The 20432-nt window shown below is 44.0% G+C and overlaps 1 protein-coding gene across 1 annotated transcript; it reads left to right on the top strand.

Moving 5' to 3' along the window:
* LOC135530227 (calcium-regulated heat stable protein 1-like) lies at positions 1–18868 on the top strand. Its single transcript, XM_064958590.1, has 4 exons — positions 1–225; positions 10202–10440; positions 17535–17657; positions 18516–18868. Exons 2-4 carry the CDS (start codon positions 10232–10234, stop codon positions 18679–18681), a joined length of 498 nt encoding a protein of 165 aa, XP_064814662.1. The 5' UTR covers positions 1–225; positions 10202–10231; the 3' UTR covers positions 18682–18868.
* Positions 18869–20432: the final 1564 nt, after the last annotated feature.

Raw genomic sequence — 20432 nt, 5'->3', positions numbered from 1 at the left:
CATCGGGACTCGCACTGAAACGAACGGCGAAACAAACCCAGCTTCACTGCTGTCGTGCACTTCACATGTCCTGTCTATTCTCCCAAATAACTATTTTGTTGTGAGGAAAAAGGTTACGGATTGATTCCAATCTCCGACTGCAGGGAGTCCGTTTTTATCCATTACCTGCTGCTCGACCTCAAAAGGAAAGTGTTTTTGTTTCCTCCACGGAAAAGTTCGGAAAAGGTGAGTGGTGACGCGCTTCACGTCAAAGCCTTGCGCAAACATGATTGATTCATTAACGCCATTCATATAATGCGTACAACATTTATATCGTACAGCATTTATAAACAGTTACGCTGTTAGCCTACATTATTGACACAGTCGAATGAAAATCAGTGCAGTCGCTCGATACAATCAAAATAACGGTACTTGGCTATTTTACTATAGATGTTTCATAATTAAGTCTAAATCATACCCATTAATGATTAACTGATGGGGATTCAAAACGAAGTGATGCATATTTTTTTATTTAAATATTTGTAGTTGGAAGTTAGGGCGGGAGTGGGTTGCGTGGGGGCGGGGTTTTCGTGCGTGTTAAGAGTCAAAGACTGGTGTAAATCTCAGTTTTCTTCTGTTCTGTGTTGAAGGCTAGTGTTCTGTGAATGTTCAATATGAATGGTTCTAGAAGGCTAGTGTTCTGTTGTCAATATGAATGGTTCTAGAAGGCTAGTGTTCTGTTGTCAATATGAATGGTTCTAGAAGGCTAGTGTTCTGTTGTCAATATGAATGGTTCTAGAAGGCTAGTGTTCTGTTGTCAATATGAATGTTCTCTAGTGTTCTGTTGTCAATATGAATGGTTCTAGAAGGCTAGTGTTCTGTTGTCAATATGAATGGTTCTAGAAGGCTAGTGTTCTGTTGTCAATATGAATGGTTCTAGAAGGCTAGTGTTCTGTTGTCAATATGAATGGTTCTAGAAGGCTAGTGTTCTGTTGTCAATATGAATGGTTCTAGAAGGCTAGTGTTGTGTAGACTAGTGTTCTGTGCTAATGGTCCCTAGTGTGCAATAAAACGAAAGTAGGAGGACAGAGAGGGGGGATATTAGGAGGAGAGAGACAGAGAGGGGGGATATTAGGAGGAGAGAGGCCACTCTCCAAGGTCTGGGAATGGGGAAGTAGATGTGTGTGTGTGGGAAGTTCTAAGCATCATAGAAATTGTGTTACTAGATCCGTACAGTGAATCCTCTGCGTTTCTCTGGGTAAATGTGTACAGTTCTCTGTGTGAGCCCTAAATGGCACCCTGACCCTTCCATAGTGCCTTCTGGACTGGAGCCGTATGGGCCCTGGTCAAGTAGTGTAAAACAGAGAGAATAGGCTGCTATTTAGGACACCGTCCTGGGAACCTTGCCTTTGTACAGTATTATGACTTCTCACCCACACTGTGTGTGTGTGTGTGTGTGTGTGTGTGTGTGTGTGTGTGTATATAACACACTTGCTGTTTTATCATATAATTTCAGCTGTTTGTGAATGTGATATTAGGAACCGTAATGTTTAGAAGCATCTTGACAGAGTAGAAGTGTTTTGTTACTAAAGGTATTGAGTTACAATGTAGACAGACAGACAGACATGAAGTTAGAGAGAGAGATATGAAGTCAGACAGACAGACAGACAGACAGACAGACAGAGATATGAAGTCAGACAGACAGACAGAGATGTTGTTGAACAGACACAACAGACAGACGGAGATGTTAACCTCTCTGTTGTCAACAGACAGACAGACGGAGATATGAACAGACTGACAGACAGACAGACAGACAGAGATATGAAGTCAGACAGACAGACAGACAGACTGAGATTGAACAGGCACAGACAGACAGACAGAGATACCCTCTCTGTTGTTGAACAGGCACAAAGACAGACAGACATTAGAGACAGAGATCTGTTGTTGACGGACAGAGCTAGACAGAGATATGAAGTCAGACAGACAGACAGACAGACAGAGATATGAAGTCAGACAGACAGAGATATGTCAATCAGACAGACAGAGATATGAAGTCAGACAGACAGACAGACAGAGATATGAAGTCAGACAGACAGACAGACAGACAGACAGAGATATGAAGTCAGACAGACAGACAGACAGAGATATGAAGTCAGACAGACAGACAGAGATATGAAGTCAGCCAGACAGACAGACAGACAGAGAGACAGAGATATGAAGTCAGACAGACAGACAGACAGACTTGAGAGATTTGACATTTTGTTCAGACAGACAGACAGACAAAATGGACACAGAGATATGAAGTCAGCCACAGACAGAGAGACAGACAGACAGACAGACAGAGACATATGAAGTCAGACAGACAGAAAGACGGTCTGAACTTGTTAGTGTCGTTTTAACAACAGGGTTTACTTAGACTCAAGACATTTATGCAGTTTGTTAACATTTCTGTCAGACACCGCCTGGTATAGAGGTTGTTGAACAGGCCTGACAAAGCCATAGAGGTCACTGGATGGCAGCTGTTACACCTCTCTGTTGTTGAACAGGCACAAAGACATAGACACCGCTGTTAGAGGTCTCTGTTGTTGAACAGCCTGCCACAAAGCCATAGACACATGGCAGCTGTTACACCGCCTGTTGTTGAACAGGCACAAAGACATAGACACATTAGCTGTTAGTCTGCCTCTCTGTTGTTGACCAACCAGGCTAACAGATAATGTGCCAGAGGTCCTGGATGGCAGCAATGCCTGACACCGCCTATATAGGGGTACCAGTAGCCTGAGTCAATGACAACCTGGTATATATGTCCTGGATACCAGTACTGAGTCAATGATAACTTGGCTATATGCACTGGGGGTACCAGTACTGAGTCAATGATAACTGGCTATATGCCTGCCGGGGTACCAGTATAGAGTCAATGATAACTTGGCTATATGCACGGGGTACCAGATGGCAGTCCATGTGCACCGGGTATAGAGGTCCTGGATGGCAGAGGTACATGCACATTGCATTCAGAAAGTATTCCTACACCGCCTTGACTTATTTCACATTTTGTTTAGTTACAGCCTGAATTCAAAATGGATTACATTGATTGTATTTCTCAGCCATCTACACATAGAACACCCCATAATGACAAAGTGAAAACATTTTTATAGAAATGGCAAATGTTTACTCCTGAACTTATGGATGGCGTTTCTGATAACAACAGGGTTGAATACTGGATTGATGCCTCAAGACATTTATGCATTTATTTGTTAACAGCCTGTCTGACACCGCCTGGAATAGAGGTCCTGGATGGCAGTCTGCCTGACACCGCCTGGTATAGAGGTCCTGGATGGCAGTCTGCCTGACACCGCCTGGTATAGAGGTCCTGGATGGCAGCCTGTCTGACCCGGCCTGGTATAGAGGTCCTGGATGGCAGTCTGTCTGACCCGGCCTGGTATAGAGGTCCTGGATGGCCGTCTGTCTGACACCGCCTGGTATAGAGGTCCTGGATGGCCGTCTGTCTGACACCGCCTGGTATAGAGGTCCTGGATGGCAGTCTGTCTGACACCGCCTGGTATAGAGGTCCTGGATGGCAGCCTGTCTGACCCGGCCTGGTATAGAGGGCCTGGATGGCAGTCTGTCTGACCCGCCTGGTATAGAGGTCCTGGATGGCAGTCTGCCTGACACCGCCTGGTATAGAGGTCCTGGATGGCAGCCTGTCTGACCCGGCCTGGTATAGAGGTCCTGGATGGCAGTCTGTCTGACACCGCCTGGTATAGAGGTCCTGGATGGCAGTCTGTCTGACCCGCCTGGTATAGAGGTCCTGGATGGCAGCCTGTCTGACACCGCCTGGTATAGAGGTCCTGGATGGCAGTCTGCCTGACACCGCCTGGTATAGAGGTCCTGGATGGCAGCCTGTCTGACCCGGCCTGGTATAGAGGTCCTGGATGGCAGTCTGTCTGACACCGCCTGGTATAGAGGTCCTGGATGGTAGTCTGTCTGACCCCGCCTGGTATAGAGGTCCTGGATGGCAGCCTGCCTGACCCGCCTGGTATAGAGGTCCTGGATGGCCGTCTGTCTGACTACTGCTGTACAACTTCCACCGCTCCTTGCTTCACACCTTGCAGGAAGAGTAGAACTAAATAGAACAGAAGTACATTTCTCAGTTTTTAGTTTTGTTAAAGGTATTTCATCTCCTGTGACCGGGCAGGAAGAGACTTGGGCACTTCCTGATTTATGTTTTCCAGGAAGCGCCAGTCCTGTTCCTGGTTTCCTCCCTGAGGATGGTGTGGGAAGGAAGGATAGGGGAGGGGACAAGGGGAGGGGGGAGGAGCTGTGTCTCTACACAGGCTGTGTATTTGTTTTTAATCCGATCCTTAACTAGTTGGAGTTAATGCCTAAACTTCACCCTAAACACAACATGTGATGTCTGGAACAACTTCTAAATGTTACGTTTGAGAAATGTGGATAAACGTGAGACTGAGACAGCTGATTGGACAAACACAGACCAGAAAGAATTGGAAGGATTCAGTGTTCACTACTAGAACCAGCTGAATCTCCTCCGTTATGTCAACCTGTTGATGTGTTCACTACTAGAACCAGCTGAATCTCCTCCGTTATGTCAACCTGTTGATGTGTTCACTACTAGAACCAGCTGAATCTCCTCCGTTATGTCAACCTGTTGATGTGTTCACTACTAGAACCAGCTGAATCTCCTCCGTTATGTCAACCTGTTGATGTGTTCACCTCTAGAACCAGCTGAATCTCCTCCGTTATGTCAACCTGTTGATGTGTTCACTACTAGAACCAGCTGAATCTCCTCCGTTATGTCAACCTGTTGATGTGTTCATGCCAACCACTCTAGATTCACCAGCTGAATCTCCTGGTTATGTCAACCTGTTGATGTGTTCACTACTAGAACCAGCTGTGTCCTCTGGTTATGTCAACACTATTAAACAGGGATTCAGATCTAATTCAGATGTAGTGTCCTGCTGGTTAGTGTCTAGTCTACACTATTAAACAGGGATTCACTGGTACAGACTCTAATTCAGATGTAGTGTCCTGCTGGTTGTAGTCTACACTATTAAACAGGGATTCACTGGACTCTAATTCAGATGTAGTGTCCTGCTGGTTAGTGTCTCTATTAAACAGGGATTCACTGGTACAGACTCTAATTCAGATGTAGTGTCCTGCTGGTTAGTGTCTAGTCTACACTATTAAACAGGGATTCACTGGTACAGACTCTAATTCAGATGTAGTGTCCTGCTGGTTAGTGTCTAGTCTACACTATTAAACAGGGAATAGACTAATTCAGATGAGTGTCCTGCTGGTTAGTGTCTAGTCTACACTATTAAACAGGGATTCACTGGTATAGATTCACATGCTCTAGTGGAAACACTGCATCTAGAATCATGGAGGATAACTCAACGTGTTGACTTGTTTCCACTGTGGACACACTACATTGTGTCAACACCAGGAGGTTTAACTGTGTCCTATACAGACATGAGGAGGGACAGTGATGATGGTGATGATGATAATCAACTCCAAGACACTGTGTCCTATACAGACATGAGTGATGATAATCAACTCCAAGAGGTTTAACTGTGTCTGATCCTATTGAGGGAGGGACATTTACAGTGATGATGATGATAATCAACTCCAAGAGGTTTAACTGTGTCTGATCCTATACAGACATGAGGGAGGGACAGTGATGATGATAATAAACCTAGACATGAGGGAGGGACAGTGAAGATGATGAGTTGTTTAACTGTGTCTGATCCTATACAGACATAAGGGAGGGACAGTGATGATGATGGTGATAATCAACTCCAAGAGGTTTAACTGTGTCTGATCCTATACAGACATGACAGTGGGAGGGACAGTGATAGACATGAGGGAGGGATGAATCAATCAACTCCAAGAGGTTTAACTGTGTCTGATCCTATACAGACATGAGGGAGGGACAGATGATGATGATAATCAACACCAAGAGGTTTAACAGTGATGATGATGATAATCAAGTGTCTGATCCTATACAGACATGAGGGAAGGGACCGTGATGATAATCAGTGATGGATGTATGATAATGTTTAACTGTGTCTGTTATGGTAGGGCAGTGATGATACTGATAATCAACTAGGTTTAACCTGATCTGACATGAGGGAGGGACAGTGATGATGGTGATGATTGGAGGTTATTCAGAAACAGTGGTGATGAAAAAACACCAAGAGGTTTAACTGTGTCTGATCCTATACAGACCAGTGATGATAATCAACCCCAAGAGGTTTAACTGTGTCTGATCCTATACAGACATGAGGGAGGGACATCAACTCCAAGAGGTTTAACTGTGTCTGATCCTATACAGACATGAGGGAAGGGACCGTGATGATAATCACAGTACTAAACACATTCAGTATGTAGAGATCAACATTGGTCTCTGGTGGAATATTCCATGGGTCTGATCGCTACTGAAACCAGCCTGTGTCAGCAGGTGTGTGTGTGTGTGTGTATGTGTGTGTGTGTGTGTGTGTGTGTGTGTGTAAAATAGCTCCATTGTGTCCATCTGATTGACATGGGCTATCTCAATTGCAGCCAGAGGAGGAGGTACTGAATGAACACTTATTTTAACTTAATATAATACATCAATAAAATCAATTTATCCTCAAATAAATAATGAAACATGTTCAATTTGGTTGAAATAATGCAAAAACAAAGTGTTGGAGAAGAAAGTAAAAGTGCAATATGTGCCATGTAAGAAAGCTAACGTTTCAGTTCCTTGCTCAGAACATGAGAACATGTGAAAGCTGGTGGTTCCTTTTAACATGAGTCTTCAATATTCCCAGGTAAGAAGTTTTAGCTTGTAGTTATTATAGGACTTATGGGACTATTTCTCTCTTCCATTTGTATTTCATTAACCTTTGGATATTGGAAGTTCTTATAGGCACTATAGTATTGCCAGTGTAATAGTATAGCTTCCGTCCCTCTCCTCGCTCCTACCTGGGCTCGAACCAGGAACACAACGACAACAGCCACCGTCGAAGCAGCGGTACCCATGCAGAGCAAGGGGAACAACTACTCCAAGTCTCAGAGCGAGTGATGTTTGAAACGCTATTAGCGCGCACCCCGCTAACTAGTTAGCCATTTCACATCGGTTACACCAGCCTCATCTCGGGAGTTGATAGGCTTGAAGTCATAAACAGCGCAATGCTTGACGCACAACGAAGAGCTGCTGGCAAAACGCACAAAAGTGCTGTTTGAATGAATGCTTACGAGCCTGCTGCTGCCTACCACCGCTCGGTTAGATACTTGTATGCTCAGTCAGATTATATGCAACGCAGGACACGCTAGATAGTACTAGTAATATCATCAACCATGTGTAGTTAACTAGTGATTCTGATTAATTGATTGATTGTTTTTATTAAGTTTAATGCTAGCTAGCAACTTACCTTGTCTTACTGTATTCTCGTTGCACTTGTGGAATGCAACGAGAGAGAGGCAGGTCATTATTGCGTTGGACTAGTTAACTGTAAGGTTGCAAGATTGGTTCCCCCGAGCTGACAATGTGAAAGTCAAGACAAGTGTGTCTTGCCTACAGTCAAGCATGGTGGTGGGAGTGTCATGGTCTGGGGCTGCATGAGTGCTGCCAGCACTGGGGAGCTACAGTTCATTGAGGGAACCATGAATGACAACATGTACTGTGACATACTGAAGCAAAGCATGATCCCCCTCCCTTCAGAGACTGGGCCACAGGGCAGTATTCCATCATGATAACGACCACTAACACACCTCCAAGACGACCACTGCCTTGCTAAAGAATCTGAGGGTAAAGGTGGTGGACTGGTCAAGTGTTGTCTCCAGACCTAAACCCTATTGCGCATTGGTGGGGCTACCCTCAAACGGAAGGTGGAGGAGTGCAAGGTCTCTAACATCCACCAGCTCCGTGATGTCGTCATGGTGAACTCCATGCCCAAGAGGGTTAAGGCAGTGCTGGAAAATGATGGTGGCCACACAAAAAACATGATTTGGACATTTTCACTTAGGGGTGTACCACACGGTTTAGACAAATATTGAGTTATTTTGAGGACACCAAATTTTGTTATACAAGCTGTACACTCACCCTTAATTTTGTCATTTCTTCAGTGTTGTCACATGAAAAGATATACTCAAATATTTACAAAAATGTGAGGGGTGTACTCACTTTTGTGATATACTGTATATTGATTGCAATTGTTCCCGACTGAGTGAGCGTTCATGTGCAAAGGATTAGCATTTTAATTGTTATAATTATCAACTCTGTAGTGACTTCTCAGTCGACCCCCACTCCCCCTTTTGTCTAACCAGCCGCCATGTCGGTTTAGCCCACTAGGGCACATTCCCCTATCATTTCTTGTCACCATATTTACCTTGTTTGTTTGTGTGTGCACTTCTGTGATTGTTTAGTTAGTTAATAAATAACTGATTTAAGACAATTGATGTATGGATGACTCATAGTGAAGACGAGGTTCGTGCAGATTACCAACAATTTACGACGTTTGGAATGAAACTAACGTGAGGTAAAATAAATAATTCATTAATTCAAAGACTAATTGATCAGATATAATTTTCCTAATATTTAGATATTTTATAACTTTGTAATATGAATATTTTTCCTTGGTGCCCCGACTTCCTAGTTAATTACAGTTACGTGACTAATCAGTTTAATCGCGTAATACTAATTTCAGAGAATCTTTGATTAAAAACTAAAAGTCTTAATTTAATGATAGTAAAGACACGACACTGGGATTGAACCCACTATCTTGGTGTTGCAAGAGTTATGCTCTTGTGTCACTCTTGTGCCAACACACAATACCCCATCATGATAAAGTTAAATCATGTTTTTAGAAATGTTTACAAATTAGTTACAAATGTCAAGCAAAGAGGCACTGAGCTTGAAGGTAGGCCTTGAAATACATCCACAGGTACACCTCCAATTGACTCAAAGGATGTCAATTAGCCTATCAGAAGCTACTAAAGCCATGACATCATTTTATGGAATTTTCCAAGCGGTTTAAAGGCACAGTCAATTTAGTGTATGTAAACTTCTGGAATTGTGATACAGTGAATTATAAGTGAAATAATCTGTCTGTAAACAGTTGTTGGAAAACTTACTTGTGTCACAAAGTAGATGTCCTAACCGACTTGCCAAAACTATAGTTTGTTAACAAGACATTTGTGGAGTGGTTGAAAAGCGAGTTTTAATGTTTCCAACCTAAGTGTATGTAAACTTCCGATTACTAATGTAATGTGTAGAACACATTTTATATCTGAATGTTCTGTAACATTAAACCCTCCTGAACAGGCCCCATGGGCTAGAACCTGGCAGCTCTTTGATTGGTGTTGCCATGGTGAAGAGGGTTCTTCGTGTCCTAGAGGGAGGGCACTGATTGCAGACGTGCCAGGGTTTGGAGTGGGTGTGTCTGCAGTCAGGCTAGTGCCTATGTAGCTGATTGACAGTTTTCAGTGTGAGTCTACTGATCTATAGAGTAGAAATAGCCTGGTCCCAGATCTACTGATCTATCACAGTAGAGTAGAAATAGCCTGGTCCCAGATCTACTGATCTATCACAGTAGAGTAGAAATAGCCTGGTCCCAGATCTACTGATCTATCACAGTAGAGTAGAAATAGCCTGGTCCCAGATCTACTGATCTATCACAGTAGAGTAGAAATAGCCTGGTCCCAGATCTACTGATCTATCACAGTAGAGTAGAAATAGCCTGGTCCCAGATCTACTGATCTATCACAGTAGAGTAGAAATAGCCTGGTCCCAGATCTACTGATCTATCACAGTAGAGTAGAAATAGATCTATCCTGGTCACGTCCCAGTTTTGTTTGTGTATCATGTTAATACTGCTTGTCATGTCTAACAGTGGCATAATGGCACAAACAGACTGGTACCCAGGCTAGGGAAGAAATGACAGACCAAATCCATTTCCTAGACAGTGGAACAGGAAATGAAAGAGATGGATGGGCCAAGAGAAAAGAGTTAGGAGGGAAGGACAAAAATGATACCACCCTCCCTCCCTGTTATCTCTTCGTATTCTCTGTCGTCACGACATCCACCTCTCCTGTCTATTGTAAACTGTTCAGAGGGTCATTTGGAACTGTGATGTCATTATCAGGTCTATCAGTATAACAACTAAACTGGGTTTCTCCTCCCTTTCTCTCCTCTCCTGTCTGCCTCTCTGTCTGTCTACTCTAGGTGGTTGTCACGACTACCCTCCCTCCCACAATGTCTTCTGAAGCCACTCGCATCCAGGGGTCAGTATCCCCTACGACCCCTCCACTGACCTCTGGGGCCCCTGGCTCCCCAGTCTCTCCGGTGTCCCCTGGGTCCCTGTGCCCGCCAGCCTCCCGGTACCGAGACCGTTCCCCCTCCCCCATGAGAGGTTACCTCATACCCAGCCCCCTGCCAACCAGACGTACTAGGACCTGCTCTGCGTGAGTACTGCACACACACACACCTAGTTAGTGTTATAATTCAGTATTTATGAAACGGCTTAATTTATTATGCCTAAGGGTCCTAGCTACATGTAACCTGACTCATTATGTCTAGGGGTCCTAGCTACATGTAACCTGACTCATTATGTCTAGGGGTCCTAGCTACATGTAACCTGACTCATTATGTCTAGGGGTCCTAGCTACATGTAACCTGAACCTGGTCTGTAACCTGACTCATTATGTCTAGGGGTCCTAGCTACATGTAACCTGACTCATTATGTCTAGGGGTCCTAGCTAACATTATGGTCTATAACCTGACTCATTATGTCTAGGGGTCCTATGTAACCTGACTCATTATAGGGGTCCTAGCTCATGTAACCTGACTCATTATGTCTAGGGGTCCTAGCTACTCATTATGGTCCTATAATAACCTGACTCATTATGTCTAGGGGTCCTAGCTACATGTAACCTGACTCATTATGTCTAGGGGTCCTAGCTACATGTAACCTGACTCATTATGTCTAGAGGTCCTAGCTACATGTAACCTGACTAACCTGTCTATAACTGACTCATTATGTCTAGGGGTCCCTACATGGTCTGTAACCTGACTCATTATGTCTACATGGTCTGTAATCTGTAATGTCTGACTCTGATATTATGTCTAGGGGTCCTAGCTACATGGTCTGTAACCTGACTCATTATGTCTAGAGGTCCTAGCATTACATGTAACCTGACTCATTATGTCTAGGGGTCCTAGCTACATGGTCTGTAACCTGACTCATTATGTCTAGAGGTCCTAGCTACCTGTAACCTGACTCATTATGTCTAGGGGTATGGTCTGTAACCTGACTCATTATGTCTAGGGGACTCATTATGTCTCATTATGGGGTCCTAGCTACATGGTCTGTAACCTGACTCATTATGTAACCTGACTCATTATGTCTAGGGGTCCTAGCTACATGTAACCTGACTCATTATGTCTAGGGGTCCTAGCTAGCTAACCTGACTCATTATGTAATCTGACTCATTATGTCTAGGGTCCTAGCTACATGTAACCTGACTCATTATGTCTAGGGGTCCTAGCTACATGGTCTGTAACCTGACTCATTATGTCTAGGGGTCCCTACATGGTCTGTAACCTGACTCATTATGTCTGGTCCTAGCTGTAACCTGACTCATTATGTCTAGGGGTCCTAGCTACATGTAACCTGACTCATTATGTCTAGGGGTCCTAGCTACATGTAACCTGACTCATTATGTCTAGGGGTCCTAGTAACCTACATGGTCTATAACCTGACTCATTATGTCTAGGGGTCCTAGCTACATGGTCTGTAACCTGACTCATTATGTCTAGGGGGGGTCCTACTCATTATGTCTATGGTCTGTAACCTGACTCATTATGTCTAGGGGTCCTAGCTACATGTAACCTGACTCATTATGTCTAGGGGTCCTAGCTACATGGTCTGTAACCTGACTCATTATGTCTAGGGGTCCTAGCTACATGTAACCTGACTCATTATGTCTAGGGGTCCTAGCTACATGTAACCTGACTCATTATGTCTAGGGGTCCTAGTAACCTACATAGGGTAACCTGACTCATTATGTCTAGGGGTCCTAGCTACATGTAACCTGACTCATTATGTCTAGGGGTCCTAGCTACATGTAACCTGACTCATTATGTAATCTGACTCATTATGTCTAGGGGTCCTAGCTACATGTAACCTGACATGTCTAGGAGTCCTAGCTACATGTAACCTGACTCATTATGTCTAGGGGTCCTAGCATGTAACCTGACTCATTATGGTCCTAGCTACATGTAACCTGACTCATTATGTCTAGGGGTCCTAGCTACATAGGGGGTCTGTAACCTGACTCATTATGTCTAGGGGTCCTAGCTACATGTAACCTGACTCATTATGTCTAGGGGTCCTAGCTACATGTAACCTGACTCATTATGTCTAGGGGTCCTAGCTACATGTAACCTGACTCATTATGTCTAGGGGTCCTAGCTACATGGTCTATAACCTGACTCGTTATGTCTAGGGGTCCTAGCTACATGTAACCTGACTCATTATGTCTAGGGGTCCTAGCTACATGTAACCTGACTCATTATGTCTAGGGGTCCTAGTTACATGGTCTGTATCCTGACTCATTATGTCTAGGGGTCCTAGCTACATGTAACCTGACTCATTATGTCTAGGGGTCCTAGCTATATGGTCTGTAACCTGACTCATTATGTCTAGGGGTCCTAGCTACATGGTCTGTAACCTGACTCATTATGTCTAGTCCTAGGTCCTAGCTACATGTCTAGGGGTCCTAGCTACATGTAACCTGACTCATTATGTCTAGGGGTCCTAGCTACATGGTCTGTAATCTGACTCATTATGTCTGTAACCTGGGGTCCTAGCTACATGTAACCTGACTCATTATGTCTAGGGGTCCTAGCTACATGTAACCTGACTCATTATGTCTAGGGGTCCTAGCTACATGTAACCTGACTCATTATGTCTAGGGGTCCTAGCTACATGGTCTGTAACCTGACTCATTATGTCTAGGGGTCCTAGCTACATGTAACCTGACTCATTATGTCTAGGGGTCCTAGCTACATGTAACCTGACTCATTATGTCTAGGGGTCCTAGCTACATGTAACCTGACTCATTATGTCTAGGGGTCCTAGCTACATGTAACCTGACTCATTATGTCTAGGGGTCCTAGCTACATGTAACCTGACTCATTATGTCTAGGGGTCCTAGCTACATGTAACCTGACTCATTATGTCTAGGGGTCCTAGCTACATGTAACCTGACTCATTATGTCTAGGGGTCCTAGCTACATGTAACCTGACTCATTATGTCTAGGGGTCCTAGCTACATGTAACCTGACTCATTATGTCTAGGGGTCCTAGCTACATGTAACCTGACTCATTATGTCTAGGGGTCCTAGCTACATGTAACCTGACTCATTATGTCTAGGGTCCTAGCTACATGGTCTGTAACCTGACTCATTATGTCTAGGGGTCCTAGCTACATGTAACCTGACTCATTATGTCTAGGGGTCCTAGCTACATGTAACCTGACTCATTATGTCTAGGGGTCCTAGCTACATGGTCTGTAACCTGACTCATTATGTCTAGAGGTCCTAGCTACGTGTAACCTGACTCATTATGTCTAGGGGTCCTAGCTATGTGTAACCTGACTCATTATGTCTAGGGGTCCTAGCTACATGTAATCTGAATCATTATGTCTAGGGGTCCTAGCTACATGTAACCTGACTCATTATGTCTAGTGGTCCTAGCTACATGTAACCTGACTCATTATGTCTAGGGGTCCTAGCTACATGTAACCTGACTCATTATGTCTAGGGGTCCTAGCTACATGTAACCTGACTCATTATGTCTAGGGTCCTAGCTACATGTAACCTGACTCATTATGTCTAGGGGTCCTAGCTACATGTAACCTGACTCATTATGTCTAGGGGTCCTAGCTACATGTAACCTGACTCATTATGTCTAGGGGTCCTAGCTACATGTAACCTGACTCATTATGTCTAGTGGTCCTAGCTACATGTAACCTGACTCATTATGTCTAGGGGTCCTAGCTACATGTAACCTGACTCATTCTGTCTAGGGGTCCTAGCTACATGTAACCTGACTCATTATGTCTAGAGGTCCTAGCTACATGTAACCTGACTCATTCTGTCTAGGGGTCCTAGCTACATGTAACCTGACTCATTATGTCTAGGAGTCCTAGCTACATGTAACCTGACTCATTATGTCTAGGGGTCCTAGCTACATGTAACCTGACTCATTATGTCTAGGGGTCCTAGCTACATGTAACCTGACTCATTATGTCTAGGGGTCCTAGCTACATGTAACCTGACTCATTATGTCTAGAGGTCCTAGCTACATGGTCTATAATCTGACTCGTTATGTTAACCCACTGTTCCTGGGCCGTCATTGAAAATAAGAATTTTTTCTTAACTGACTTGCCTAGTTCAATAAAGGTAAAAAATACATAAAAATGATAATAATAAATAACACTACTCCCATATCATAACACTACTTGTTAATATAATTTCTATATGTGTTCATTAATTAAATTCACTTAGTCTATTTTATGAGAATTTGTAAGATTCTCATTTGCATAAAATAGACAGAGACCAGTCTTATCAAAATTAGATAATAGTATTTATTCTCGGAGCTCGCTGCCATGGAACCACGAACAACAGTTTATGTACAAAATATGACGCCATAGGTTATAAAATGTCCTTCCTCCTATCGACCAGGAGGAAACAGGTTCAAAGGTTTATTCCCACCCCCCCGCTCTCTCCAGACACACAGTTATATCTAGATTACACTTCTGAAGTCTTCATCTATCACTATTCAGCAGACGGTTCCAGATAATGGAAAGCACACACTGCCTTATCTAAACATCCCAGAGCTAAGTTGAGTCGGTTCAACCATAGGTTAACGACCCTTTCTGCTTACTTAAAACCCACAATCCATTCCTCCCCAACCCATTCCTCCCCAACCCATTCCTCCCCAACCCAGTCCTCCCCAACCCAGTCCTCCCCAACCCAGCTGGAATGGTATTTATTATGTTTAATTACTCCCTGTTTCATGCTACACTTCCCTTCCTTATGAATGAACATTATTAATCAGATATAATAAAAGAGTATAAGTTTTATTCATTCATTTCATTCTATTTAAAATGTAGATATAGTTTAGTCATTATTCATAAAATTCCTAACACTACTCCCGTATCACAACACTACTCCCATATCACAACACTACTCCCATATCACAACACTACTCCCGTATCACAACACTACTCCCGTATCACAACACTACTCCCGTATCACAACACTACTCCCGTATCACAACACTACTCCCGTATCACAACACTACTCCCGTATCACAACACTACTCCCGTATCACAGCACTACTCCCGTATCACAGCACTACTCCCGTATCACAGCACTATATAAGGTATCACAGCGCTATATAAGGTATCACAACGCTATATAAGGTATCACAACGCTATATAAGGTATCAACACGCTATATAAGGTATCACCACACTATATAAAGTATCAACACGCTGTATAAGGTATCACAACACTATATAAGGTATCACAACACTGTATAAGGTATCAACACGCTGTATAAGGTATCACCACGCTGTATAAGGTATCACCACGCTGTATAAGGTATCACCACGCTGTATAAGGTATCACAACACTATATAAGGTATCATCACACTGTATAAGGTATCATCACACTGTATAAGGTATCATCACACTGTATAAGGTATCATCACGCTGTATAAGGTATCACCACGCTGTATAAGGTATCACCACGCTGTATAAGGTATCACCACGCTGTATAAGGTATCACCACGCTGTATAAGGTATCACCACGCTGTATAAGGTATCATCACACTGTATAAGGTATCATCACACTGTATAAGGTATCATCACACTATATAAGGTATCATCACACTATATAAGGTATCATAACACTATATAATGTATCATAACACTAAAGTGGTACCTCATTTAAAAGTTGTGATCTTATGCCTCAACTTCTGTCATTGCACCACACTACCACAAGGGGGAGTTAGAACGCTGATATACCGCTAGTCTAAACTGTGGCACAAATTGGGGGATTGTTCACAACAAGCACAGCTATTTACACTGTCCTTTTGTAAATGAATGGAGGTGGGAATGTTTCAGTCCGAGAGTGTCTCTCCTCTGGTGCTCGAGTCCTGCATCAGGCAACAACAGCATTGAGCTGACGGGTGTCCCGGAGATGAGAGAGCGAGAACTTGGGGAAATACAATGGCTCTACTCCACTTGACATGTGGACTGACGATATTAGGAAAATGGGAATGGCAGCCTTTTGGTTTCTCTTCCTCTAAAAACAGAAATAAAATAATTGTGTAAAAAACGATCTTTATGTACTACAGTGGGAGAGTGATAGCCTGGAACACGGAGTCCTTCTCTACTGAGGAGAAGAAGAGACTGAATGAAAGAAGGCACCGCGAGGGGAGGGGACCTGAGCTAGTTCATTTATTTAATTAATGAAATGTACTAGTTTATTTAGGCAAATTTAATATGCATCTAGGTTCGGCCTATTTAGTAGGCTATTTACAGCAACATCTATATTTGTCATCATAAAGCTGAGTGACTCGCTCATTTCTGGCTTTGGATCAAAATAAGTACCAACATTCTGTCTGATTAACTTGGTCAAAACATTTCTATATTGAAGACTAATCTGCTCATATTGGTTGTGTTCAATTATTTGTGGAGTCGTCATGGTTACAATGAAGAATGGAATCCAAATATATTAAATCTTATTCATGCTGAACAATTAGATGCGTGTTGCAAGGTTGTCATTGTTCCTTTTTTTAAATGTTGCCTGCCTTTTATTTTGTGTGTGTCTGCGTCTGTGTGTGTGTGTGTGTCTGTGTCTGGTGTGTGTGGGGGTGTGTCTGTGTGTGTCTGCGTCTGTGTGTCTGTGTGTGTTTGTGTGTCTGTGTCTGGTGTGTGTGGGGGTGTGTCTGTGTGGTGTGCGTGTCTGCGTCTGTGTGTCTGTGTGGTGTGGTGTGTGTGTGTGTGGTGTGTGTGTGGTGTCTGTGTGTGTGGTGTCTGTGTGTGTGGTGTCTGTGTGTGTGGTGTCTGTGTGTGTGGTGTCTGTGTGGTGTGGTGTCTGTGTGGTTTCTGTGTGGTGTCTGTGTGTGTGGTGTGTGTGTGTGGTGTCTGTGTGGGGGTGTGTCTGTGTGGTGTCTGTGTGGGGGTGTGTCTGTGTGTGTGTGTGTGTGTGTGTGGTGTGTGTGTCTGTGTGGTGTCTGTGTGGTGTCTGTGTGGTGTCTGTGTGTGGTCTGTGTGTGGTCTGTGTGTGTGTCTGTGTGGTCTGTGTGTGTGTGTCTGTGTGTGTGTCTGTGTGGTGTGGTGTGTGTGTGTCTGTGTGTCTGTGTGGTGTGGTGTGTGTGTGTGTGTGTGTGTCTGTGTGGTGTGGTGTCTGTGTGGTGTCTGTGTGGTGTCTGTGTGTGTGTCTGTGTGGTGTGGTGTGGTGTGTGTGTGTGTGTGTGCAGGGCGGAGCGGGCAGCGGAGGGACCGTCGTTCAGAGGTGTATGTAAGTGTTTCTCTCGGACTAAAGGACACGGCTTCATCACACCAGCCGACGGAAGCAGCGACGTCTTTGTCCACATCTCAGAGTAAGTTTGTGGGTCACAGCCTCAACACACATGTAAAAAGATACTACCAGCTCCCACTCACCCAGTGATGAGGACGGTGAGGAGGGGCTACGGTCTGCAGTTCGCTCTGCGTCCTTCCACCTTTTTCGTGGCGTCATTGGTCCGTGAGGTCCTAGTGCCCGTCTTTTAGAGAGGAGATTCTCTCTCTCTCCTTCAAAAGCAGGCTATTCGAGTGGTCCTCATATCAGAAGTACAGAGTGATTGGTATAGCCGGTACTTTTAGTCATACACTCAGGGTACGTTTGTGGTCTGGCAAGTTGTGTACACCTGGTTCTAGGAGAGTTGAGTACACGTGGTTCTAGGAGAGTTGTGTGCACGTGGTTCTAGGAGAGTTGTGTACACGTGGTTCTAGGAGAGTTGTGTATGCGCGGTTCTAGGAGAGTTGTGTGCACGTGGTTCTAGGAGAGTTGTGTACACGTGGTTCTAGGAGAGTTATGTACACGTGGTTCTAGGAGAGTTGTGTACACCTGGTTCTAGGAGAGTTGAGTACACGTGGTTCTAGGAGAGTTGTGTACACGTGGTTCTAGGAGAGTTGTGTACACGTGGTTCTAGGAGAGTTGTGTACGCGTGGTTCTAGGAGAGTTGTGTACGCGTGGTTCTAGGAGAGTTGTGTACGCGTGGTTCTAGGAGAGTTGTGTGCGCGTGGTTCTAGGAGAGTTGAGTGCACGTGGTTCTAGGAGAGTTGAGTGCACGTGGTTCTAGGAGGGTTGAGTGCACGCGGTTCTAGGAGGGTTGAGTACGCGCGGTTCTAGGAGAGAAGACAGATGGAAACTGATAAAGATGAGCATTTATTCTCATCTCTCCCTCCTCCCTCTACAGCATCGAGGGGGAATACGTGCCAATGGAAGGAGATGAGGTGAGCTATAAGGTGTGCTCCATCCCTCCCAAGTACCAGAAGATCCAGGCGGTGGATGTCACCATCACCCACCTCAACCCAGGATCGAAGCACGAGACCTGGGGCGGGGCGCTGCTCAGCTCCTCCTGAGTCCCGGAGGTTTCTGGAGGTTTCTGGAGGGGAGAAATGGCAACAGGGAAAGGATCACCTTCTTTATTTTAGTTTTTGGGTTAATGCTTGTTGTGGGAGGAAATGGAAAGGTTGGTATTTGAATAGAGAAGACGTGTATCATTAGACGGGAAGGTTAATTAAATAAAGCTGCATCACTTCAACAAGACCATGGTTCTCTAGTTTTTATTCGTGGTTTGAATTGATATCACTGAGATCCGCTGTTCAATTGGATTCAATTCCGTAGTGCCTGTCGACCGATGCCACATTTCAAGCATTCTGCAGCGTTGTAGAGTTAACGCAATCTCTACCAACATGGTAACATTGCCTTTTTAAAAGCCGCATCGTCGACAACGCCTGGTCAGATTGAATCTCGGGCCTGTTTGTGAGTGTGACTGTTGAATAAAACAGAGGGTTCTGTTGTGAATGAGAGGTGTGTCTTCAGATGGGAGGTGCCTTTTCAAATGGGAGGTGCCTTTTCAAATGGGAGGTGCCTTTTCAAATGGGAGGTGCCTTTTCAAATGGGAGGTGCCTTTTCAAATGGGATGGGGTGCCTTTTCAAATGGGAGGTGCCTTTTCAAATGGGAGGTGCCTTTTCAAATGCCTTTTCAAATGGGAGGTGCCTTTTTTGCCTTTTCAAATGGGAGGTGCCTTTTCAAATGGGAGGTGCCTTTTCAAATGGGAGGTGCCTTTTCAATTGGGAGGTGCCTTTTCAATTGGGAGGTGCCTTTTCAATTGGGAGGTGCCTTTTCAATTGGGAGGTGCCTTTTCAATGGGAGGTGCCTTTTCAAATGGGAATTGGGAGGTGCCTTTTCAATTGGGAGGTGCCTTTTCAATTGGGAGGTGCTTTTCAATTGGGAGGTGCCTTTTCAATTGCCTTTTAGGTGCCTTTTCAATTGGGAGGTGTACTGGGAGGTGCGTTTTCAATTGGGAGGTGTACTGGGAGGTGTTTTCAATTGGGAAATGGGAAATGGTATTGGAAATGGAAAATATCTTCTCATGTACCAGGTATGTAAAACATTTGAATTAATTCTTAACAGCATAAATCTCTATTTAGAATGGAGATGTGACACTGCCTACTGGTCTGTCAGCTTTACAAATTCATTCATTACGGCCTGGATTTTATTTCTAGTTGATCAATATAAATAAATGTTTAACATGTTGTTCTTGTGTCTTATCACCTGAGAGACAGAATCAGTAGAGTCTTGGCTGTTGATGGGTTTGATCTAGTCTGTTATCAGTAGAGAAGTCTTGGCTGTTAATGGGTTTGATCTAGTCTGTTATCAGTAGAGAAGTCTTGGCTGTTGATGGGTTTGATATAGTCTGTTATCAGTAGAGAAGTCTTGGCTGTTGATGTTTGAATAGTCTGTTTCAGTAGAGAGTCTTGGCTGTTAGGTTTGATCTGTTATTGGTAGAGAAGTCTTGGCTGTTGATGGGTTTGATATAGTCTGTTATCAGTAGAGAGGTCTTGGCTGTTGATGGGTTTGATCTAGTCTGTTATCAGTAGAGAAGTCTTGGCTGTTGATGGGTTTGATCTAGTCTGTTATCAGTAGAGAAGTCTTGGCTGTTGATGGGTTTGATCTAGTCTGTTATCAGTAGAGAAGTCTTGGCTGTTAATGGGTTTGATCTAGTCTGTTATCAGTAGAGAAGTCTTGGCTGTTGATGGGTTTGATCTAGTCTGTTATCAGTAGAGAAGTCTTGGCTGTTGATGGGTTTGATCTAGTCTGTTATCA

Source organism: Oncorhynchus masou, unplaced genomic scaffold (genome assembly GCF_036934945.1).
Source record: "Oncorhynchus masou masou isolate Uvic2021 unplaced genomic scaffold, UVic_Omas_1.1 unplaced_scaffold_1295, whole genome shotgun sequence".
Lineage (NCBI taxonomy): Eukaryota > Metazoa > Chordata > Actinopteri > Salmoniformes > Salmonidae > Oncorhynchus > Oncorhynchus masou.
The sequence above is the reverse complement of the archived record's forward strand: the minus strand, read 5'-3'. Positions and strand labels throughout refer to the sequence as shown.